This window comes from Triplophysa dalaica, chromosome 9, assembly GCF_015846415.1.
Source record: "Triplophysa dalaica isolate WHDGS20190420 chromosome 9, ASM1584641v1, whole genome shotgun sequence".
Taxonomy (NCBI): Eukaryota; Metazoa; Chordata; class Actinopteri; order Cypriniformes; family Nemacheilidae; genus Triplophysa; species Triplophysa dalaica.
The window spans coordinates 13,142,566-13,168,174 of NC_079550.1; the positions used below are offsets into that span (position 1 = coordinate 13,142,566).

The 25,609-nt window shown below is 39.8% G+C and overlaps 2 protein-coding genes across 3 annotated transcripts; one reads left to right on the plus strand and one right to left on the minus strand.

Annotated features, from left to right (window-relative positions):
- Positions 1 to 1,881: 1,881 nt before the first annotated feature.
- zc3h4 (zinc finger CCCH-type containing 4) lies at positions 1,882 to 17,406 on the minus strand. 2 transcript variants are annotated; one of them, XR_008907516.1, is made up of 15 exons: positions 17,002 to 17,406; positions 13,468 to 13,705; positions 12,076 to 12,183; positions 11,768 to 11,996; positions 11,484 to 11,638; positions 11,247 to 11,343; positions 11,018 to 11,154; positions 10,838 to 10,939; positions 10,534 to 10,645; positions 10,294 to 10,403; positions 9,791 to 10,212; positions 9,384 to 9,703; positions 6,607 to 6,849; positions 3,156 to 5,807; positions 1,882 to 2,154 (listed from the first exon to the last, which is right to left on the minus strand). XR_008907516.1 is itself a non-coding variant. In XM_056757274.1 (14 exons), exons 1-14 carry the CDS (start codon positions 17,079 to 17,081, stop codon positions 4,204 to 4,206), a joined length of 3,957 nt encoding a protein of 1,318 aa, XP_056613252.1. In that variant the 5' UTR covers positions 17,082 to 17,406; the 3' UTR covers positions 3,081 to 4,203. The 2 variants fall into 2 exon arrangements, 1 of the variants encoding a protein (XP_056613252.1); XM_056757274.1 differs by lacking the exon at positions 1,882 to 2,154 and having other exon boundaries at positions 3,081 to 5,807.
- Positions 17,407 to 18,129: 723 nt separating this feature from the next.
- sae1 (SUMO1 activating enzyme subunit 1) lies at positions 18,130 to 25,609 on the plus strand. The gene is made up of 9 exons (XM_056757310.1): positions 18,130 to 18,365; positions 18,670 to 18,781; positions 18,879 to 19,052; positions 21,533 to 21,678; positions 21,751 to 21,850; positions 21,927 to 22,032; positions 22,919 to 23,063; positions 23,367 to 23,436; positions 25,224 to 25,609. Exons 1-9 carry the CDS (start codon positions 18,265 to 18,267, stop codon positions 25,314 to 25,316), a joined length of 1,047 nt encoding a protein of 348 aa, XP_056613288.1. The 5' UTR covers positions 18,130 to 18,264; the 3' UTR covers positions 25,317 to 25,609.

Consider the following 25,609-nt stretch of genomic DNA (forward strand, 5'->3'; position numbering starts at 1 on the left):
GAATCTAAATAATCTGGTTTAAAAAACAAGTGGAAAGACCTGGGGTAACTGCAGCAGTAGAGACCAAAAGAGTGGCAGCAAGTGCCATCCCCCAAAACACCAAGGCTAAAACGCTAAAAAGGCAACCCTTTATTCGGGAGGAGCAGAAACCGCGGGCCAAGCCCTTAACCCCACATTCAGGTCTCCTGAGTATAGCCAGGGATTGGGAAATGCGATTTCCAATTCCACTACAAAGCTACTTAAGAAAGTTGGGATATGAGGACAGGCCCAACGGACGGTAGTCAAAGAACTTGCCACTATCGCTGAGAGAAGCAGCCACTGGCTGTAGTTGAAACGGAAGGATGCAATATGGACTGCCGAGTGACCACGTAATAAAATGGTGTTGTGTGTTGTACTGTTATGCCATACGGGACCGGGGGCACCAAGCTTGCATTAACAGAGCCAGTGGGGCTATAACAGCCTTAGCCAACTGGTTGGCGCGTATGTTTGCCTTGATTTTGGTAATGTGTTGTAATAGTATGCCACACGGGACCGGGGGAACTGAGCACACATTAATGGTTTGGGTAGTCATGGCCTACGGGTTAGAGAGTTGGACTCTTCACCAGAAGTTCTATCGGTTCTATTATCTGGGCCGGCGGGTAAAGACTGTGGTGCCTTTGAGATACAGTGATAGCTGCCCACTGCTTCTGCCAGATGACCTTGTAACAATGTGACACACACCCAGGTCTGATCAACCTGTGGTTGGCTGAGGGTGTCTTGTGATAAAGGGCCAAATCACCCAATGAGGCTGAGGTGCACAACTGACGATGTGTCGCCTTGATGGGAACCATACCATGGGCATTATCAGTCGCACCACACCAAAATGCATCTTTCACTCAGAATAAGGTGATGAAATTGGGACACACAACTCATGAGACGTCTCTCGGATTATGGCAAGGGAAGGTAAGTATGCTATTTAGTTTTATAATCATTTTACCCCCCAAACACAGAGGATGCCTGCCCGACGAACCTCCTTTACTCTATTCAAATTCTTGACTGCTTCCCCCCTGCATAAGGTGTGGGAAATGTCCTATTGGGCAATTCAACTGTGCTGAAATAGTGGGTCAGTACTATTAAGCGAATCTGAAATAATCGGGTCAGTTTACCATAAACCCACAAATAGATACCCAAGGTTTAAGTCTGTTTCTATGAGAGGGTTAGACAACCCAAAACAGGAGCACTGAATATTTCAATTCATAGTGTGTTTTGTCTTAAGCCCCCACAAGGACACATTGCTGCCAACTTGGGCTGTGAAAACAATACATGAAAAGAAAACAGTACAGCGCATACTAAAATAGAACAAAAAGAGACAGATAAAATAAATCTTTTTTTATCAGAATATCCACTGACAGATACTCCACTTTAAGCTCTTTCACAGGAAGGCTCCAAATTGCTGTGATGTAGGCCTACTGCTGCTATTTAGTGAAAGTAGACTTGGGAAAAAGCACAACTCAGCAGGAACAGAAATAAACAGACTGTATGACCCATTTAGTGCAGATAGTTCCCAGAGGACCAAGGGGCTGTTGTGGGAACTAAGTGCGCTTTGATTGAAGTGGATGCAGTAATTATTATTAAGTAACTCCTTCACACACAAACACACTTTAAGATTAAACTCAAAGCTGCTTATACATAACTAAATGAAAGTAACCTTTACCGGTCATTATTACAATCAACAAGCAAAAAAAATCATAAATGTACATTTAAAACGTTACAATGATTTGATGTTTGCAGTAAACCAGATTCATGCATAAGATGTATCGGATATCAAACTTTAAAGACATCAATAAGTTAAAATTGCTATTTTTACCCTTATTATACACAACAATCTATTTTAATATATCATTTCCTATTTACCCGTGCCAGTGTGTCTCTAAACTAGGAAGAGTGTTCTGAATGAAAAGGAAGGCTCCTCTCAGGGAGTGATTGAAGGTCCCACTTTGTTTTTTCCAAAGGAAGTCTGTTTTGTTTTTGAGGTCTCTTGAGCATACATGCTGTTCCTGCTCTAGCGCTGGCTCACGATGGTCTTCCCAGAGCACTGGATAGAATTCCTTAAAAAGGGCAGGAAGTAGGGTGGAGGGACTGAAGAGAAGGTTGTAGTTGTGACCATATGGGAATCTATGAACAAATTTGGCATGACACTTAGTGAGACCATACACATTTAATTGTAAGGCTGCATTAGTTTTTGAATCAGATAGTTGTGACTAAAGTCTATCTAAAGGCATAATTCCCTCCAAAATCAAAAACTATTATTATTTACTCTCAGGTTATTCCAACTCTAAAAAGATGTTAAGCAACATGTTAGTCACTTTTGACATTCATTGTGTGTAAAAACAGAGTTGCATCAACTTTTAAAAAAATGTCTTGGAACCAAGTCAGCAAGTCAATACAGGTTAAGAATGAATGTGATGACATCATTTATCTTTAAGGCCCCATTTATGAAATTTGTAAAATACATTTGACTGCAGAAATCATGTGAGCTCAAACAGTGTTAAGGATACATGCCTGTGCATGCAGATGTAGGTTAATTCTGAGAAAAGCTTTGCAAGCAGTTTAAAAAACAGAAGAGCCAGGCTATAATAAGCCACTTTATAAGAACATTACGCAAATGTAGCCTCTTTATTCAAGTCCCTTGCCAAAGAAAATCAACAGTCTCACCACTCTAGTTTTAAAACACAGCAGGGTGTGGCAGAACTCAGTATAGAAACATGTTTACAACATACTAAAGTTAAACAGGATCTTTTAATGTGGTTTTAATTTAGTGTGGCTAAAACGAATCAAGTATTTATCACTATGACAAACAAACACAATGTATCAAAAATATTTAACCGAGATAAACGTGTTGGATGAATCATAAAAGCACATGCAGGTTCCATCTAACAGCTTTCAAATGTTTTCCTTTTTTCAATTTCCCACGTTTTTTTTCCAATTAAAAAATCCTGATCTACTGGATTTGGGAGTGTCTGAGGAAATGAGTCACGTTGTGCTCATATACAGTAGTCAGAAGAATCATGATATCATCACTGATTCACACTCTGTTCCAGTTCATTTTCAATCTGGTATTGCCTTTATTAAATACTTCAAAACTTCACCTACAATGATTGGTTACAAAATGTTACCTTAAGTCGAATATGGACACTTTCAATATACAAAGCCATCATTTTGCAGAGAGGCAATACAAAACAACAAAAGCTGAAACTTCTGAGCAGTCATTGACACACAGATTTCAGGGAAACTGCGAGCTCTAATCCCCCTATGTGAACAAAAAATGACATCATTTTTCCAACATCAGCTGTTGCACAATTTAATTCACAAACCAGATGGGAAGAATATGTACTATACACATATGTATATATATTTATATTTTTTATAGATATATACACACATTCATAAAACGGTTGAATTTGAACATTACAAAGAAAGAGAAGACTGCTTCAGTATAAAAAATAAATTAAAATGATCTCATGTTACACAAACACATTGAAGAGTCTCAAACAAACAATTTGATGAACAAACCTGGAGTGCCATCAACAGACTAAACGCCAATCTGAAGCATTAGGAATATTAGGGCATCCATACAGACATGAAAAACGAGTCGGCTAATCTAAGCAGAGAGAGAGAACAAAGCTAAAATTTCTTAAAAGGATCTTTAACCACTAGTGGACAGCAAATGAAGAGTGCCGGTGAATTAGTTTAGCTCGACTGCAAGTGACGGACGGAGTGGCAGTGAATGAATTCTCCCCGTCACAATGCTGATCAGGTCGAGCAATAAATTTTTCAGTCATCACATAAGCCATGCTTATGATTGAACTGAAGCAGAATGATGGGAGGGGATGGATGAGTCATAATCCAATAAACCTGTTTGGTATAGGTTGATGAAAATGTAAAACCAAAATTACTTCAGTATATCTTGATGTATACGCCCATATAGGTCCTTAAAATGAACATTTTATTTAAACATTTCCCATTTGGTTTTAAAATAGACATTTAGCTTTCATTTCCCATTATCCCTAGTTCAGTCAGTACCCCTCCCAAACCCAACTGTCCAATAGAAATCTTTATGTAAATACTGTGGGGTGTGGTTTGTGACCTGGCAAGGGCTGGTTATTTCAGAAAACCCCATGCTAAAGTCCTTAGCGGTTCACGATGACTGTGTAGTAGTAAGGGTTACTGGCAAAATGGTGATGCTGTGGGGTCAAAGCCTTTGAAAACGTCTTTTAAAGAGGCATTGTCCTGTTCGGCCACATCGGGCTGGGCGGGGCTATTGCCACCGAACGGGCTGCCGGTGCCGCTGGGTTTGCCAACCTGCTTTACCATGGTGAACAGTGTGGATACAGGAAGGTTGTGGACCCCTGTTGGCTGTTCTGTAGCCCCAGCAGGACCCTGACCAGTTGCGGATGTTCCGCCTGTTGCAGGAGGCCCACCTGCAGCTCCTGCATTGGGCGAGGGAGAAGGTTTGGGTCGTGGGCGGTTGTAGCTGTTGTATCGATCTGTAGTCTGCTCTGTAGTGCTCTTCTCGGGTTCCGGCTGGTCCAGCGCAGACTTGCGCACAAAAAGCGGCTCTTTTGCCTTGGGTTTAGTTGTCTGACTTTCGCTCGACTTGGGCTCAGGGGGAGGACTAGCGGCCTCCGAGCCATCGGCCTTGTCTGTCCCCTGAGTCCGTGGGTCATACAGACTAATGCCACTCAGCACGCTGCTGCTGCCACTACCTCCACCACCACCAGCAGCACTTCGAACCGATCCTCCTGCCGATAGTAGCCTTGGATCGTATGGTGCAATGGTTGGTGAGGAGGAGGATGGGGATAAGGAGTCTGCCGGTGGAGAGACTTGGGGGGCTGGTGGTTCTGAGGTGGATTTAAGGGCAGATTTTTGTGGCTGGAGTCGGGGGTCGGCGGGGACTTTTCGTGCCTTGCGCGGGTCAACAAGCTTCTCAGCAGAAGCGGACGGAGGCGATGAGATTCCTGCAGGGGCTGCTTGAGCAGGGCTGGATGACGTGGCGTTAACAGTTTTGAGGATGCGCGAGAGTAGCTCAAAGTCTGGGAGGGATGAGGAGGGCTGATTAGACTGCTCGGAAGCAACAGGAGGAGGTGGGATCGAAGGGGGCGGGGCTGAATGGTGCTGGGGTGGGGTGCGGGACAATCGAGGATCCATGGCAGTAACTGGAGGAATGCCAGGGGGAAGTGGGAGTAAGTCCTGTTTGGGAATAGGGATAGGGATAAGGTCTTCGGGACTCCACAGCACCGCCTTGGAAAATGAAGGCTTGATCAGGACTACATCTTTTTTGATATGGCTGAACTGCTGTAGTTGTGAGCGGGGATCACGCAGTGCCATGCCCATTAAAGGATCGAGTGGGATAGGCACAGGCTTTTCCCTTAGCATTCTCTCACCCTCCTCTTCCTCATTGCTAGCTGGGGTGGTCAGGGGAGGGGGTTTGTAGACTAGAGGATTCTCTGGTTTAGGTGGGTTTGTGGGTGCATGCCGAGCACGACGGGGATCTGAAGGGGTGGGGGATAGAGAAGATGAAGCACTGGCATCAGGAGCCTGAGAAGAGTCTGCAGTCCTGGATAAACGTGGGTCTCGTGCCAGCCGGGGATCTGCCGGTCGGCTGGGAGTCGGTGCAGGCTGAGATTTCTGCAGACGAGGATCGCTAGGAGCTGCGTCAGGTTTGGGGGGGCCTTGGGTCTGGGTTTGCTGGCGCAAGGTTTTGAGAATGGATGTGACACTGCCCCCACCATCCTCATCTTCGCTGGAATACCAGTTTGCTGAATCACCTGTTTAAAAAAATTATAATTGACAGAGATCAGAGATAACAAACCTATCTGTAACACATTACAAAAAGGTTGTTAAAATTAATAAATGCATACCTAACATGAACTAACAATGAATAATATAGTTTTTAAACATGTATTTATTTATTTTTATGTAAGTTAATGTCAATACAACTATTCATGTTAGTACACTGTGCAATAACTTAGGTTACCACGGTTTATTTTAAAATGCATTAGTATGATGCTGAAGTTGACATGAACTAAGATTTATAAATGCTGTAGAAGTATTAGTTCATGGTAGCTAATGCACTACCTGATATTCTTAAAACATCAGTATAGCTAAACTTAATGCTAAGAAAGCACCATCTAGTGGAGGGAAAAAAGTATGTGGGGTGAGATTGCACAATCCCAGCCCAGAGGATGTTTACAGTATTATGAGGTTCTAGGCAGGGTCAGGCTCTGAGGAGACCTTGAGATGTTTCCTTCCCATAAATAGTTCTGGCAACATGTATGTCAGCACTTTTAAACTAGCTAATTATATGTATATAAATCAATAGAAGATATAGTTATAAAAACATACTTTCTTTAAATGTTTATTTTTACAAGTTTTTACATGAAACATACAATGTGGGATGCAAAATGCTATTTTATATCCTCGAAATATATATGTTTTCCTATTTAAATTTAATTTAAAAAAATGTAGGAAAACTCCCTATCGTAGCTAATTTTTCCACCCAGTTGCATGTTATGATATTGGAGCAAATGCATCCAGGGCAGGTTAATGAGAGCAGTTCAGAAGTACCTTCATTCTCTCTCTCTGCTCCTCCACCTTCAGTCAGCCTCCTGGCTCTCTCCTCATCCTCTTGCTGTTTATGCTGGAGTCTCATAAACAGCACACGCTGTGCTGGAGGCAGAAAATCTGGCACTGCCATTCCAGACTGGTTAGAGGGGCCAACATTAGCTGGGCCCTCTATGCCGCCAGAGTTCTGGTTCCCAGATGGCTGATCATTGAAAATTCCACTGCTTGGTCCTTGAAAGTTGTCACCTGTACAGAGGTGGTAAAATTAGGCTGAATATTCATATTATGTTTTAGGAATAAAACTTGCATAAAACAAAAGAGAGCTGTTTCTGAAAACTCCACTGGTTGAGCATGACAACTGGTCGAGCTTCAAAAACATGTGAATAGATCCTCCAACTATGAATGCAACCTTACCTGCGACCTCACTCGGACAAACAAAAGTTTTACTTATTGGACCGAAAACCGCCATACGTAAACAACCAAGAATACTGCTTTAATTATTGACGGATTTTCCAAAGAACCCGCGTTGTCAGCAAAGAATCTTGGCGTTTTATTTGATAGTAATCTGTCATTTGAAAGCCATGTTGCCAACACCTGTAAAAAACGTGTTTTTTCCATTTTAAGAATTATCTAAACTACGTCATATGCTGTCACTATCAGATGGAGAGAAGCTAATTCATGCATTTATCACGTCAAGACTAGATACTAGATATTGTTGATTATCAGGTGGCTGTCCAGTGTGCTTATTACAAAAAATCCATCTAGTTCAAGATGCAGCAGCTCGAGTTCTTACACAAACTAAAAAGTATGAGCATATTAGCCCGGTTCTGTCAACATTGCACTTGTTACCTTTAAAATCTTGTTGATTACCTATAAACCCCAACACGGTTTAGCTTCTCAGTTCCTGAGTGAGGTTCTCTTGTATTACAATCCTTCCCGTTAACTACGCTCTCAGGGCTCTGGTCAGTTGGTAACAGTGTTGTTACAAATATCGATATTTCAATATGTATCGATACTGAAAAATCAGAAACGATTCCAATACGCACTCTCGTTTACATTTCCCATGTTTTCCATAGTGCTCTATGTATGTGGACTGATCAATTATTTCATCCACTCGTTTCATTCACCCCGGTTAAATGTTGTTTATGTTAGAAAGATGGCCAGTACAGAGTCTCCGCAACAGTTCTGATGTTTAATGCATTCGTTTCTGTCTTTATGCGCTCATCAATGATTTTATCCACTCGTCTCATTCCCTATGGTTAAGTTGATGTTTGAAATGATGCTGGTGCGGGTAAAGTCTCCGTAACAGTTCTCGCCTGCGATACACGTTTGCACTTCCTATTACCATATCGGTCTATGTGTGTCCACTTATGAAGGATTTCATCCACTCGTCTCATTCGCTCTGGTTAAATGTTATTAAAGTTAAAATGGCCAGTGCGAGTCTCTGCAACAGTTCTTGCATTTAAAGTTTGCGTTTCTGTCTATATGTATGCTGAACAATGATTATATGTGAATAAAAGCCAAATATATTTTTTTAATCATATAAATGTAGGCTAACATGTAGCTTGACAATAAAGAGCAATACATTTGTTCAAGTATTTATTAAACTATTTAATCTCTTTATTAATCTCTCAACTATTTATGTAAACTCTGGTCCATTAATACTGACAAATACAACTTTGATTGTAAATAGTAATTCTATTAGTAAAATATACATTAGATAAACAATTAGTAAATAATGTAAATATATATCTCATTGACTAGTCTTGTTCAAACCTTATTGTCATGGCAGTTTTTTCCCCGCTGTATCGAAAATCTATATTTATTTTAGGTATTGAATCAGAGTTAGAAATTCCAGTATCGTGACAACACTAGTTGGTAATACCTAGAATTTCAAAATCAAGTGCAGGTGGTAGATCTTTTTTTATCTTTCGCCTATATATTGGAACCATCTTACTGGGACTGTCCAGGAGCCAGATAAAGTTTAAATTTTACAGAGATTAAGACGCATCTTTTCAACCTTGCATCCACTACACTTCCATAATACAAATCCTCTGAGGGTTTAGGCTGCATTAGTTAGATCAACCGGAACCAGGAACACTTCCCTTAACAAATGATGTACTTGCTGCATCAAAGAGTGTCGAACAGTATTCTGCTCTGAACTATCTCTTCTCAATGTTCCCAGGCTACCACAGCGAGCAGGATGCAGTCCATGCCCAGACTTGGTCGCAGAGTTGAGAGAGGGAAGCAGCGACCCGACAAGTCCTCACTACAAACATTTCACCTGCTATTAGATTATTAATGATAATATTAAAACTATTATTAACCTTTTACTATGATTATTTTCTTCTTATTTAGGCTAGTTGCGCAAGCACTGTCGAGCTTGTAGAGATGCTGCAGTTTGGACTGGGTCCCCTGGTTGGGCCTGGATTCTACCAAGATTTTTTTTCTCCATTCGAGTTTTGGGTTCCCCGACACAGTTTTCATACTATTTGCCTGACCGTGGGGGGGGGCTGCTGACATCAGCTTTAGTATTTTTTGTTTTAGTAAATTAAATTAAAAATGTAACAACCTGCTTAATTTGTTTATTATTACATATAGGAAATTATAGTCCAAATAATACTTGACCTCTCTCCATTCTCTTAAATGTGTGCTTATCTGTGATAACCACACTGTGTGTGTGTGTGCTAGAGTGTGTAGAGACTTTTTTTTTTGTTTTTTTATGTTTTGCTTATGGTAAAAGTAAGAGAGCGCTATATAAATAAGTTGACATGACTTACCATCTCCTTCACTTCCATCCATTGTCATGACTTGCTGCTGCTGATAAAAATTATCATAGAAGTTGGCACCGGATCCACCACCTGGAGGCATCATTCCCTGGTTTGGCGGTCCGTCTACCTGGCCAAAGTTCTGCATCATTGGCGGTCCTAATGGAGGGCCTTGGTTCATGTTAGATGGACCCATTGGAGGCATCTCATGAGGACCACCTGGACCCATGTGTCCTGGTGGTGGTGCACCAGGAAAGCGAGGTGGAGGCATACCCGGGGGACCCACAGGAGGACCCTGAGGTCCTGTAGGAGCAGCACCAGGACCTGGTCCTCTGTAAAAAGAACAACAGTGTATCAATATTTTCTGTGTCTAATTATTAAACCAAAATGGCATGACAAAAGGATAAATAAAAACTAACCTGACTCCCAGCTTTTGCGCCAGTTGTCCTGTTGGCTTTACCACAATCTCAAACAAAGAGGGGATCTTCTTTCCAGCATTTCCTCCACAAGGAGGTGGTGGACCCATAGGTGGAGGAGGTCCGTTGGGGTTTGGTGGGCCCTGGAAATTGCCTCCATCAGGGCAGGGAGGAGGAGGACCAGGGCAGGGTCCAGGACCAGGGCCTGGAGCCGGTGGACCACTAGGGGGCATATTATTATTACGTGGCGGGGCAGCCATTCCAAAGTCTATAGGTGTGGAGGAATCTCCTGGAGAGGGTCTTGGGGGAGTTGGGAGAAGACCAACACCGGGAGGAGGTTTTGGAAGAGGGTTTATTCCTTGCTTTTTCAGTTCCTCCACCTCTTTCTCATCCTCTGCACCTGCTTCTGCATCCTCCGCCAACATCTTTATTGTAAAATAAGGCTATTAATCATAAATGAAAATCACTAAAACGCAACTGCATTAATAATTATTTGTGATGATTACCTTATCCAGCAACTCTTGAGTATCTTCTGTTAGGATATCATGGGAGAACATACACTCCTCACCATTCACACAGTTGCCTGTGGTATGGAATAGCTTGCAAGGGAAATCACGTGAAGTGGTGTCAAGGAGTTATTTCAAAATTTAGAAACCATTTTACCTGAACCACAAAACCTTAAATAGATTATAAGAACAAAGAATTCTTGAATGACAGTCTCAGCAGGTTTATGATATGAAGGATATCATGCATGTAAGGACAGTTTTCCGCCCGTGCACAAAAGCCAGTGATGTAGAATTTGCAAAGTTCTTTCTTCTTAGGCAGCTCAATGTCATGACTGAAGTTACAGTGGTCACCCTGATGATTGAATGACAGCAGTTAGTAGAAAGATCACTCCTCCTCTCAAATAGGACATATGTTATCTTACATCCACTTAACAAAATGTTATATACCATTTTATAGAATTTAATACTCAAAAATAACACACTATAACTGGAATGCAAACAATATAATCTATAACATATTTTAAAGCAATATGACTGTATTTACCCATGTACAGCGTCCCTCTATGTAGTATTTGCAGATGGCTTTCCCCTTCTTTTCCGGCCCATGTTTCTCCTGCTCATTTCTCCTTGGGCCTCCAGCTCCATCCTAAATAAGAACAAGTGTTCAGATGTTAATTTAAGCGATGGAGATTGGTTGGCGGATCAAGTTGTCAACTGATCTTACCCCTGTGTCCATTTCGCCACTGTTTTCTTCATCCGGACCCTGATCTCCTCCTCGTCCCCTACCTCGATTTCTCCCTCTACCTCGATTCATGCCTCGACCTCCCTTGCCTCGCCCACGACCTCGTCCACCTTTTCCACCTGAATAGAACATATGAAGTTACGAATTACTACCACTTTATATAATCTATATGTGTTTGTGTTTCTAGATCTATTAGTGAAACAGAACTCACCACGGCCTCTGTCTTTTGACTTCCTGTACTGGTTAAATTCTTTTGAGTATTCTTCATAATCTTCTTCTTCCATGTTATCATAGTCATCAACTCCATACTGTGGAATCAAGGCGTGTTTTATAGATAAGTAAAAGACAGAGCAACTACGACTTAACGTTTATACACTATCTTATATTGAAGTTATAAAGATAGTATTGAGACGTGCTATTAAACTATAATTAATGAAATAGGACCCACCTCAGCCTCTTCATACATTCCATCTCCGTCGTCATTGTCTCCTCCCATTTTGCCCCGTCCTCTTCCTCTGCCGCCTCCTCCTCTTCCACCACGGCCTCTCATCCCTCCACGGCCTCTCATCCCTCCTCTCTGGTTCTTCATCCGGTTTTTACTACCTGTGTTATAGAAATAAGGCTTAGCATAAGTATAATCACACTAAAATCCCACTATGGTTTAACGCATAAGAGAAAGGACTGAGTAGACACTAAACATCTCTGTCAAGCGGTTGCCAAAATAATCCTTGCCTCTGCCACGTGGACCACCGCCAACTTCTTTGGCCTTGCGGTACTGGTTCAGTTCCTTAGCAAAGTCATCAAAGTCCCCATCAGCCATCTCCTCATCCTCTTGACCTTCGTAGTTTTCCTCTTCATAGTCATCATAGCCCCCATAGCCCTGTTTGTCCATCTTCATAAAGGAGCCTTTCTTTGGCATGGGACCTCCATGACCAGAAGCAGGTGGATAACCCCCCTGAGACTACAAAGCATAGGATAGGATTAAAACCTGACTGGCTAGTAGCTGTAGGCTCTGTTTGTGTGATTTGACATGTACTTACAGAGGGAGGATACTGAGGGCTGTATTCCCTGTATTTTCTCTTTTCGCTGGGACTGTAATCTGATTCATCACTGTAGTCTGAGTGGTCATCACTTGAGGATGCATGGCGCTATATTTCAAACAAATACATTTAAGAAAGTAATTTTTAATATAAATAATGTGTACATTTTTACTACACTTTATCTTAATCAAGTTTGTTCTTTTATTTTATTTATATGCAATAGAATTGTGGCGCTATTGAAAAAATATGAACTGGATTCGAACCAGTCCAACCCAGCAAGGCCGAAGCCCAATAAAAATGAAACACTTGTCCAGAGGATTAATAGCGAACATGGCTTTTCGTATTTCTTCGAATTATTTAGCCAATTTTTTGTCAGACCGCCCGCTACAGTCTGAAGTACTCAAGTTACCAACTGGTAAAGACCCTTTCATTCAGGAATTTACTCTGCCACAACAAGTTCCGTGCTGTGTCTTTCTATGACACTTAAAAATGCTCCAAACACTGGCGACATGTTTGCTGCATTAATAAAGCACGAGTGGGCATCGCAAAATGCGCTGAATTGGCATGAGAATTGTTACAATGTATTGCCAAAGCATTTCTTAGATCTACAATAAATCTAGAACAGATGACAAATCAAACAATATACATTTTAGAAATAAATAAAAAAAACATGTGTGTGAATATTTGTGACCGCATCACTGATTGGTCGACTCCTCCCTTTTGTTATTGCAGGCATCAATGTATTGTGCTTCTAGTTAAATACAATCTTGTTTTTCTCCTGATAAATATTGAAGTTGTGTAGGGTTGTCTAATTTCCAGGAGTCAGGGCAAATAATTTCAAATTTGGGATAGAATTTCTTTCTAGTTTCCTGATAATTCGGGCATTTGATGAGGAAGTGTTGTTCTGTCTCCATATCTCCTCGGTTACAGTATTGGCAGATACTTTGGCTCTCTTTGAGTAACCAGTTTTGTTGATGTCTCCCCTTCTCTATGCCCAGAGTGTGATTGCTTAGTCTGTATCTCGTCATTGTTCTTCTTAATTTACAGTCTTTTTAACTGTACTATATTCTGCTGTTGTATTATTTCTATCTAGGGTCGAATAACATTCAAGTTTACTTTGTTTTCTCTCACTCTCTCCATGACTCGCTCTCGCTGCGCTGGTTGCAGCTTGATCATATCACATGTCATGTTCGGTAAAATGTATTCGACCATTTCACTCATTCGGCTTTTTACATGCTTTTTTGGGTATTTTCGGCCAAATATTTTCGATTGTCGAACAACCATAACAGCAAAAGTGTTGATTTTTAGGGTAATCTATTTAGTGGCACAGAAAAGACACACTTTTGCTGTAGTGCCTGGACACAATCAACACGTTTACATGCACAATCTCACCTTGTGCTTTGATTTGCGCTTTTTCTTTGCTCTTCTTTTCTCTTTTTCCCTCTCTCTCTCCCTCTTTCTCTTCTTCCTGCGGCGATGTGACTTTTCTTCATCCGATTCACTGACATGGTGCTCCTTGCTGCGACGGGGCTTTTCTTGGGGTTCAGCTCCCTCACCGCTGGGCACCTCTGCCTCTGCCTCTCCACCGTCATCCTCCAACTCGCCCTCTTCCAGTTCTCCTTCTTCCTTTCTGTTAAACATAAACAGCCAGAACATCACAACTCTGAACTGGACTATGCACATGTTTTAATCAATATGTTGGATGAACAAATTATAGCAATAACTAAAAAGTCTTTGGTAGTAATTTATGAGACGCGATATAGGTGAGACAGCTATAGAAGGTGTTCTTGGAGTAGGTTTTAAATGAACTGTCTTTATTTATAACAGTTTAATAATGGTAAATATTAAGTTAAAGAACACCTTTGAAATTATTTTAGTAATTTAGTAATAAACCTTTTTATAAAAACATTAATGCAACCTTGATCATAAAAATTAATTTGGCCGGGAGGTGGGTAGTTTTGCATCCCTAGCCAGCTCAACACGATACAGCTGAATACTGTGCAGAATAACATTTACACTCTTGGTTGCTTTCAAACTAGGTCTACAATACTGATTCTGACACAACTGTTTCTGCTGGCCTTGCTATTAACAATTATTTATTCATTTACCATGATGACAGTGCAGATCACAGAGGAAAAGAAGCCATCTCTTAACATTATTTCATTTGCTAACAATGAGCCTATAGTCAAACTGTAACGTAGACCAAAGACCTCTTTATCAACAGGGCTGCCAATCTTCAGACGCAATGATGCAATAACTCTAGGGATGTTATCACTTATTTTTGCTAAGAAACCGCTCATTAGGCATTATAGTCACCTACAATAACAATAACCTGACACAAAACACACATTAACAGATTCTCTGCTCCACCTTAAGATTCTGGCATACATGGTCAAAAAGGCTCTCAACTTTGGCCTATAAACACAACATGTCCATGCAGTGCAAGGGTGCTATCAGATGAACAGAAATATAGAGCTAGGCAAAAGTCATATTTCAACCTCTACAAGATCATAATCATAAATCAAACCAAAAATACTCCAAGCGACTAAAATACATAATTTAATATATATCTGGGTAGCAATGGCTCGATTGGCAACAAGCAAAATACAACGTTTTAATTTTCCCAGGCATCTTACTGATATTATTAAGTATATTATGTATTGGGGTAAATGGCTAGTTTGAATAAAGATTTACGCAAAGTTCTTGACCTAAATGGTCAAATATCTCCACCAAAGCTTTACAATGATAAAAACTTTCTTTTAAAACGGACTGGGTGAGGCATATGTGAGGCATATATTGCAATTTCCTGTGGCCTTTCTAGTCAATGAAAGATTCAAATCACATGACATCTACCACTGTGACCAGTAAATGGAGCCTTTGAAATATTACAGAGACAATCAATTAACAAATGATCACTAAGTGAAACACACATCTCTTTCGTATAGCAGACTTTTCGCCTAAATCTGTCAAAATGATCTGCATGACCATATATAACCTCATGTAAATACAAGTTTCAGTGGTTGCCTAATAGAGAGGGCTCTTTCCGTTATGGATCCATAGTCCAAACATGCAAGGGACCTAATGGTTTGTATAGTCACGTTATGTCTTACTTAGGCTGTACAAATGTTTTCACTATTAGTCCCAAAACAAAAACACCACTATCACTTGTCTATTACACCCTGTGAAAATAACTACCTGTCAAGGAGTCAAACAAACAAAAAATTTCTAAGTCTTATCAACCGTAAAGTCTTGGCAGACAAGCAACCTGACAACTATAGCTCGAGTAAACAAATGGTTACTAACAAACATTTGTCACTGGGAGTATCATGAACATTTAGAAACTCATGCAATGGCAAACTACTCACTCAACATCAGTTGATGACACACACTTAAAAGGAACGAACTTTGGCGTTAAAATGAATACTTACTGTGGAACCCTTATTTTCACATTTGTGACTGTCTAACTGAGGTGGGAGGTGGAAGGTGCATTGTGGGCCCAAAAAGACACATCATTTGCAAACAATGGTGGTATGGTTAAACACAACTGTGTTTTGCTTCATGTTTGGATAAGACTGAATGCTTCTGAGACATTGGACAAAGCACTGGTTCATGAGGGATGTGTGTAAAAATAAAGCTTGCTCTGTTACTGGAGGCAACCAGCAAAACTGCACAACTATTTTACAACAACACTGGAATATGTATAATAAACAGGGCAATCGTTTTGAAATGTTTAACATCGTAACTGTTGTAAATTAATCTGGTTAAGTTTTAACTCCTATTTCTTGTCAAAACTGCACCGGAAGAAAAACTTGCATCAATAAGGAGGTTACATCCCACTTTATAGATAAAACTACTTTTCATGCGATAGATTGAAAACATGTATACGTTTATCTTCTCTCAAAAGTTGAACATGAGAAATGTATTAGCAACAAAGTAATGGTCAACTCGAAATGGTTACACTAATGCAAACGTTAATTTGTAATAGAATAGTAATATAAATGTGTTTTAAAAGTACTGCATAAACTGCACTATCGATAATATACGAAAGAATCCCAAATTTAAATAGGAAAGTATAGCTATATATCTTGTTTTGCTACAAATCAAGTTAAGTTAAAGCATGCAATAACTCTTAGGATTAGGTTAAAAAATATCCAAGTAATGACAGTGGCGGCCGAAAAATAGAAGTGCGTAGCTCGTCGTTTATCGCGCAGGCTAAAGATAACAAACTAGCTTTCCTAAATCACACGCGACCTGTTTAACTTTGCATTAGGCTAAACTTTACTATGTTGAGCTAGATAACTACCTCAATTAAGATCGGAATAATGAACCGGGAAATGTATAAAACATGCTAGTCCACCGCTATGTATTTTCTTCCGCTAGCCTTGTTGTTGTTGTTCGAATGGTAAATCACTGGCTAGCTGTTAGCACTGCTAGCTTCTATGGCTAGGCCTCACGAGGGATAATACTTCACATTCCTTATCGTGTCGCTAAGGGAGGACTTTTACCCGTAACGTGAAGATTTATCGTCTTATTGCAGTACGTTTGGTTTTGAAACGGATTTAAATATTGTAATATACAATAATGTTTACACATGTTTTCTTTGTTTCGTTATCGGTGACGGAAAAACGGGAACGATGTTTTGGCGTAACGTTAGTAGTTACCATTTGGTCTTCGATCACTTAAAAGCACCGATAAGACTGAAAATACAAATATGATCATATTCTCAATGTTTTTCCTGATTCAGGATGACCTTCCAGATTGCGCTGTGTAACGTTTCAAGATGGCGTTTCGTTACCTCTGTACGTTTCCCAGAAAGGCGACTTTAATCCCTTTGAAAGAAAAAAGCAAATGCCCCGTGCTTTTTGTGTTTGGAAAAAGCAAAGGACAAATCAATAGTTGGATAGAAATATGATGATATTACTCGACCTTTCGTCAGTGAGAAGACTGTTGTGTTCGTGGTTGGCTGTTGGGGAGTTTGGATGGACAGTCATGCTTTCCACAGCCATTTCCTCTAACGTACTACATTCAGTGCAAAAAATCAACTGTCTTTTGCGTTACTTGACTTTGAGCTACTTGTTGATTGGCTTAAGGAAAAGATTCAGTTCATAGTAGTCAATTCCCCACTAACAGTTTAAAAGAGAAATAGGTTGAAAACGTTCCTGAGGTTCTCCGTCCTACAGTTGCGGTGTGTGAAATGAAACTCATTCACTTAAAATGGCGATGCTTCTTCTCCGAAGAGAAGGGGCGGTCTTATGCGCAGTGACGTCGGCAAAGGGAACTGGCCGACTTGTTTCCGAAGACCAAATACGTCTTTTATGTTCTTTAAATCATAGACATAACAAATACATGGTCAGTTCTGGATTGGTCATAATTCTTGGATGCAAACTCACGATTAGTGAAAAAACACATTTATTGAAGGTGTTTTTTACGGTGTGTTTTAAATGTTTGTAACCCTTAATATTGACCAATTAAATATTCATACTTTTTCATAATTATAATGTGGAAAATACTAAATGATTAAAGATATATTCTAAAGATGAATTAAGATGTGAGATGAGTAGTTTGCATCGCTTATGATACTTTAACTACATCAACTTCTTTTTGAACTTGTTTCTGAAATATAAAAATACATTTACATATAGAAAGTAATAAGAAAGCTTGCTTGGAATACAACTTTTTTTAAGTTTCATTTGTTATAATGATATTGTCAACATGTAATGTCGACTCTGTGACGCAATTCATCAGACGGGAGCATTGTTTAGTTATGTCAACTATGTTCATTTTGTTGAGTCATATATAACTGTATATTGTGCTATATTTTATTAATCTATGTGCTTTAGAAAGGTGGGTAAGCCATTTTTTCCAGAAATACAATCTAATTAGTATGTCTACGCAATGTCTCACATTAAGTAAATCATGCTATTATAACCTCAACCATAATATAGTCCCAGATGAATAAATTCACAATGATATTCGAAATTTATTTTATTCGGTGGAAACATCCATTGTTGTGCTGAAACCGGCGCGTTTTCACATCGCATACGTCATCATTGTGCGACTTTACGAGTATCACTAAGCGGCACTTTTATCTCATTGAATGGAGAAAGGGAATAATACAGTTTAGTTCATAGTAGTCAAGCTTACCCTTTCAGTCCGTTTCTTACATTTTAATATAGGAAATAACGCACAATGATCGACACAATCGAAAAAGAAGACACTGTTATCAGCGAAGAGGAGGCTGCTCAGTATGATCGTCAGATTCGTCTCTGGGGTTTGGATGCTCAAAAAAGGTTTGTGCAAATACATCAGGAGCATTTATGATACTTACATTACTTAAAGCCGTTATGTTAGTTTGGTTTCAGTTTTAAGTTGTTAGACAAATTGTTTAAGAATCGTGTATCGAGCTACACCGTTCTACCCAAGAAAATTATTAGTATGATTTCAGATGCACTATTTGAGTTACATTTACATTCTTGCATTTTGTCTAAAATGATATTTTTGGTCGACGATACGTATTTGTTTCATTGGCTAGTCGAATACAAATACCAAGTTATGTCGTTACTGTAGTCTGTAACGTATACGTTACATTTTCAGACTTCGAGGATCACGGGTACTTCTAGTTGGACTGCGGGGTCTTGGTGCAGAAATTGCTAAGAATCTTATTTTGGCTGGAGTAAAAGGGTTGACTCTCCTGGATCATGAGCAGGTTATACATGAACTGACTTAAACTTATCACCCCAAAAAAGCAGCTTGAAAGGTACCTATCTAAGCAGGTCTTGTTTTCTATCGCTGACACCGGTCAGGTGAAAGAGGAGTCCAGACGAGCTCAGTTCCTCATTCCTGTGGATGCTGATGGTCAGAACAGAGCCGAAGCCTCTCTGGAGAGAGCACAGTTTCTTAACCCAATGGTAGAGGTGAAGGCAGACACTGAACAAGTGGAAAGCAAACCAGATGACTTTTTCTACCAGTTTGATGCGGTACGTGCTGGAACAAGCTTCTGACTCTGAGTTAGTTTCTTATTATGGTCAAATAAATTTATATTATTATAACAATTAGATATAAAAAGCCTCAATAGTTTTGTAAATTAATTAAGTCTTTACCAAACTACACAGTACACAAAATACAAAGTTAATTATATTCTATGCACACAATATAAAAATCACCATCAGATACAGGTTAAGTCCTATGGTCAAGGGCACATAGTGCTGCCTCATAAATTGAGGGGTTTGAACCTGCTACCTTTATATTCCCAGCTCAGGTGAACACTTGCACTTTTTATTGCAAAATGGTATGAATTATTTGTTTCAGCCCACAGACTAAAAAAGCAGGTTCTTGGTATTAATATAACTGTTTTACTTCATCTTTGAATCAACTATTCAGCTGCAATGTACTGGTGATTCCTCAAATGATTAATACCAGCTTAACCAAATACTTAAGTGTCAGATATGAATAGTTATGTCTACTATATCTAATGGACAGAAACTTTGATATTTTGTATCAGGTGATTTTTTTCATGTCCACTAGATGTCTCTCGTGCAATTTTGATTCAATGGATTGTATCCTATTTTTCATTTTTTCCTACCTCTACATGAACTCATAAAACTCTAGTTAGTTTTTGTCTTTTCCAAGTGTATGTTCTTTCCAAGCACATGGTCAGTTGTCCTGATCTTGATTTCTTCCAATCAGGGCTGTGTTGTTGGCTGTGGATGATACGTTCAGCACACAGACACTGTTCAAAGCACAGACAGGCAGTCTTTTATCTTCTGCCTATCTAGGATCTGTCTGCAATCTCCCTCTGGGAGTGCTAGTCAGAGTTTAGGAGGAGGGGGACGAGATGGTGGGAGACCAAGAAACTGGCAGGGGGTGTGTCTAACATAGTCTATTCTCTTTCATCTACTTCTCTTGATATTTTTCGGGAAGTGAAAAGGACACAATGTGTCTGAGTGTCTTTGTCCTATCATGTTAATTTTAAAGACAATGCTTTACTTAATATTGCCAGTTTAGTTAACAAAAAACTACATAACAAATGTTAACATATCACTGCCACATCAATTCATTAATAAGTGCATCAAGGAACATGTCCATCAAAGAACACATCAGGAATTGCATACATAAAAGGATTATTGCAGTCAGTAAGCATTAGGAGGACTTGTGCAACAGACACGGCCGTTCATAGCAGGTGTTGAGCTATTTTTTTTCTTAAAGGATCACAAACATTGTGATTTATTATGACATTAGATCAATGTGAGATCAGTAGGGGCTGATGATGCGTTTCGAAGGATTTCTTTGAATATGATTGAAAAGTTTCTTTAGTCTACGCAAAGCATTTTTGGCCTAATCTGTTTATTGAACTTTTTAAAGCACGAATCTTTTATGTATGGATGATGGGCCAGGCATCAAGAAGGAACTCATGACAGTGGGCACTGGATTCCAAATTTAACTTTGCAGACATACAACCTTTACATTGTTTTAAATGAAAGAATATATTTTGGTTTTATGACAATAGGATCTTATTTGAGTCAAACATCACATTTATTAAAAATCACCTGCAGCAACATACTGTATACAAGATCAGCCAGTCTCCATCTTTGGGTTAAAGGAGATGTCACAAAAATATAATTTACATTTTGAGTTTTCTCATATTTTTCTCATGGTGGTTTAATGCAAGTATTCTGCACAGTTCTGAATAAATAGGCAATGTAGATACATTTCTGGTTTATCACGCGGGTAACAGTGAACTGTTATTTCTCTTTAATGTTAATTGCTAAGATCTCTTATAATATGTGGTGCTTACTTATCTATGTAATGTGTTATAGTTACCGGCCAACAGGTTTTATTAATATGCAATGCCAGTCTAGCGAAATTCTTTTCCTTTCTGTGTCCTCTAGAGGTCACTGCATGATCAAATGTGCACTTGGGAGTTCCCTAGGGGCACATAATGCTCACAGGAAGAGTCAAATAGTAAACGTCTAGCCACAGGTTTCATATTTTTCCCCTTGCCAACAGCAGTGAAGGTGTGACTCCTCAGGGCATTATTTCATTGCAACAGCATTTCTGAGAAGTGTTATTGATGTTCAGGTATAGATTACATAACCTCAAAGCGAATCTTTATAAATAGGTTTTTGAAAATACTTTTATAATCCCTTTACTGTGCCTGTACGAGGTTATGAGGTTAGAGATAATGTTCTGAAAAGAAAAGTAAACAGCCAAATCAATGGTAAACAAACTCAAGATAAAATGATCATGCAGCTGTCCACAAAGATCCGCCCAGTTATCGCCTCGTTGCACTTTGTGTACCATCAACATCTTGGACGAATTAGGTTATTAATATGCCACCCAATTGTTATCTCAAACACAAAAACGGGCGTGTGAGAGGTTTGGGAGCTTGGATAAGATGCGCCAATGTTTTGGTCAGTTGCCTGTCATTGCCATGCTAATGCTTGCTTTGTTTTTTTAGATTTGCTTGACTGGATGCTCCAAGGACCTCATGGTAAAAGTGGATCAGCTTTGTGCCTCCAGGAACATCAAGGTCTTCTGTGGAGACGTATATGGTTACCAGGGATACATGTTCTCCAACCTTGGCCAGGAGCATCATTATGTAGAGTAAGTGTGGGAACGTGCGTGTAAACATGCTTGAGTAATTTAATTTTTAATGGTCTTGTTTAACCTTGCCAGGGAGAAGCCCAAAGTGGTGAAAAGCTCTGATGAGGCCAATGATGGTCCAGAGGCAAAGAAACCAAAAGTGGACCCGAACGAGACCACTATGGTGAAAAAGGTGGGTGTGTTCATTTTTTTTGTTGATTTTATTCTTTTAATGATCTCAAGCGTTAACTTCGGCCTTTTTTATGTAGACGGTCAGTTTCTGCTGTCTCAAAGAGGCCCTGGAGGTTGATTGGACCGATGAGAAAGCTAAAAGCAATCTGAAGCGTGTTCCTACCGACTTCTTTCTTTTGCAAGGTAACAGGTTCACATCATTCTCAAAATCAAAACTCTCAATTCTTATTTTCATGCAATATTGTTTACCTATTAGGACCAAAGACATTTGTGAACACAGTTTCCTCCTGAATTCTATATTTTACACTTACTGAAGGGAGGGTCAGCCGATCTGTGTATTTATAGACAACATCTCTCTTTTTATATTAGTGCTCACCTGTTGTCTTCACTGAACGTGTCTCATTTTCCATCACAGGCTGTCCATGGCCAGTCATGTGCAGTGGCTCTCAAACACAAAACATGCCACCTCCACACCACACTGTCATTATAACAGACTCCGACCGTTACCGCAACCCCTCCCTCAACATCTACTATTACATTAATGGAAAAAATAACATTTCCTATTTGTTCTATGAAGCAAGACTTAAATATGTCGCTGTGCTCAAAAATACCACACACAAGCTTTTGAGGAAGAGCTGTTTCCTGTGACTTAACTCACAGATTTATTTGGGGTTTTATCGCTTCAGTGGCGAGACTAGTCTGATGTTACATTAGAGTTTTTCTTCCAAACTCTCAGATGTTGTTTTTATATAGCTTTCACAATCTGGAGAAATTTGTATAAAAAAAGTGTTCATCTGTGTGTCAGAGATGGTGAGATATCATGGGGTGGGTGTTTCTTTGATGTGTGTGTTTGTGTACTATGATGCCAGGTGGAAATGTAGTAGGCAGGAGTTCATTGTGCTGTAGTTGGTGGGCAGCCTAAAAGGGGAAGTGATACATAGTGATGGCACTTGGAAAAGAGCCCGAGTGCTGTTTCACCTACCACACAAATCTTTAAACGCATCTTCACTCACAACCTGTTTAAATATGGAAAACCCACTCCCTATCTATCTTTTGCTTCCTCTGACAGTGCTTCTGAAGTTTCGTACTGATAAAGGTCGCGATCCTCAGCCAGTCAGCTATGCCGAAGACTCACAACTACTCCTGCAAATCCGTGACGATGTTCTTGAAACCATGGGCGTGAGCTCGGATCTGCTCCCCAACACCTTTGCCAGGTACTTTTATTGACTGAGATCAACATTTTTCCTCTTCCAATTTTTCACTTTTTTTACAATCTAGGAATGTACAAAACTACATTTTCCAAATTAACTGGTCGCTGGGTTAATTTTCTGAAAGCATGATATTTGAGTTAACACACAAAAACAGCACAAAACATATCACTGGCATAGATGTCAGTCTGGAAAAAATCTAGATCAACTACACATGTCATCAATTCTGTCCCGTCTCTGTTGCCATTTAACATTCTCTCTCTTTCTTACCAACTTGACCCACAATTCCTGGCGTGTTTTGTTCCTCAGTTACTGTTTCTCTGAGATGGCCCCGGTGTGTGCTGTAGTTGGTGGAGTTCTGGGGCAAGAGATAGTCAAGGTGAGAGCTTTGTAGACTTTGGACTTGTCCACATACACTTATTCATCCCACTAGAAATGTATTTCAAGATATGTTTGTGATGTGATAGAATGCTCTGGGCTCAATTTTATTTAAAGGGATAGTTTACCCAAAAATTAAAATTGTGTCATATTTTACTCACCCGCTTGTTATTTCTATCCTGCAAGACTTTCTTTTTTCTGACGAACACCAAAGAAGATATTTTGAAGAATGTTGGTATTCAAATAGTTGCGGTACCCACTGACTTCTTCTGCGTCCATAAAATAAAGTGAATGCAAACCCCAGTTTTTCGGTTACTAACATTCTTCGAGATGTCTTTTTTGTTCTGCAGGAGAAATAAAGTTGTAAAGGTTTTAAATGATGTTAAAATAATATGATGACGGAATTGACAGGGTAAACTATACATTTAAGACTAGTCACCCTTTGTGAAATTATGTAATTTATTGATTCATCAATTTTTCAAGTTGTAAATGCTGTTCATCAGGCTAAACTTGTATTGACCCCATATCATTCTTTAACACTTTTTACCCTTCCATAAAACCTTGCATTCTGGTTCTCTACAAAGCCGTATACCCATTTATATTCTCCTAAGTAACATGGCAGCTTTCTGATGGCACAGCTAGAAGCGTATGGCAGCTGCCCTCTCCATCAGAATCTGGGCTAAATCCAAATCTTTTATCTGTTGACAGTGTATAAATGCCAGAAATGACAAGGTAATACTCCGGTCACTGATGAAATACACTAGCTAATGCAAGAAATGTTTGCTTGTTATTCCATAAACCATATGAGATTAAATAATTCGAATCAGTGACTCCAAATTGGATAATTACATTGTCTACCCACCCAGATTATAGACAGAAAAACAATATGCTACAGGGCTGCCAACCTCCCAATGCGGGTACATTTTTACATTTACATTTTTAGGCATTTGGCAGACGCTTTTATCCAAAGTGACTTACATTGCTTTATCCTATACATTTTACATAGGTATTTGCAATCCCCTGGGATTGCACCCACAACCTTGCGTTGTTAACGCAATGCTCTTACAACTGAGCTACAGGAAAGCGTAGAAATCAGTTTTCATAAATTATGTTCACTGACTTTAACAGGGAAGTTTGTGTACACCTGTGCAAATTTAGCTCAAAAACTCAATTGGGATTTTTGGTAAAAACGGTTGAGGAGGATATATATATTTTATCAATATGAAATGCATGTTTTATTATATATTCGTATATAAATGGCTGGTAACATAAACATTTAGTAGCCAAATTGGCTGGTGAGTTCATTTCAAACCTTGACTATAGGCCCTGTAAAAATGAAGTACATTGATTCAAAATCGGCGTATTAGTAGCCGACGAGATTGCGAAAACGTCAATATCTGCCTTGAAGGGTGATGTCGTACCTCAGACAGAGATGTGATGGAGACGTGCAGGGCTGGAGATCATGGCTGCGTGAGGCGATAAAGTGAACATCACGGTCTCGAGAGCGATGGCTGAGCAGGCCTTGAACCCACATGGAGGTGGAGTGAAGCCAGGCTGTCTCGCCATCTCCCTGCATGATGAAATAGGCTGAAATTCGCATATGGCTCTGTGTAGCTCGATGCCCCTTGCCCATCATTCTCCTTCATCACAACAGAGAATGTGCCCGGTGTTTTCAACAAACTAGTTCATTACCGAACAGCAAAGCCGTTATTAAAACGTCTACATCTGCGCGTTGTGGCGTTTCTGAAGGTGGGGGCATTTTCTCATTTGTTTTCGTGTGTTTGACAGGCTTTGTCTCAGAGAGACGCTCCGCACAGGAATTTCTTCTTCTTCGACGGGCTGAAGGGCAGCGGAGTGGTGGACTACTTCGGGCCCAAATAATCCCCTGGAGAATGCGGAGAGTCTAACACATGCGATTCGTGGGGCCGCATTTGTGCTCTCGAAACACCATGGAGTTCATGTTCTGCCAGTGGCCGCAGGCATTAAAATCTGTCTTTGGACCGTACCTTTGCATAGCAGTATGCCACACGTTAATTGATGCCAAAAGCAACAACAACATGTTGTCAAGCCTTTTGTGTTTACTTGCTCATAAATATAGATGCTCACGTTTTTCACCAGGGTTAACCAAACGTTCTACATTTTGTATTAAATAAAGATAATGGGGAAAAGCATAA

Bases quoted from the DNA above. Each gene is read 5' to 3' on its own strand.
- zc3h4 (XM_056757274.1), bottom strand. From the start codon at position 17,081: ATGGCTGTGGAAAGCATGACTGTCCATCCAAACTCCCCAACAGCCAAC. The intron at 13,706-17,001 runs GTCGAGTAATAT...TATGTTTAACAG, and splicing joins AGTCTTCTCACTGACGAAAG to AAAGGAAGAAGGAGAACTGG. The intron at 10,940-11,017 runs GTAAGATCAGTT...GTTCTTATTTAG, and splicing joins GTGGCGAAATGGACACAGGG to GATGGAGCTGGAGGCCCAAG.
- sae1 (XM_056757310.1), top strand. From the start codon at position 18,265: ATGATCGACACAATCGAAAAAGAAGACACTGTTATCAGCGAAGAGGAG. The intron at 19,053-21,532 runs GTACGTGCTGGA...TTGTTTTTTTAG, and splicing joins TTTTCTACCAGTTTGATGCG to ATTTGCTTGACTGGATGCTC. The intron at 21,851-21,926 runs GTGGGTGTGTTC...TTTTTTATGTAG, and splicing joins AGACCACTATGGTGAAAAAG to ACGGTCAGTTTCTGCTGTCT.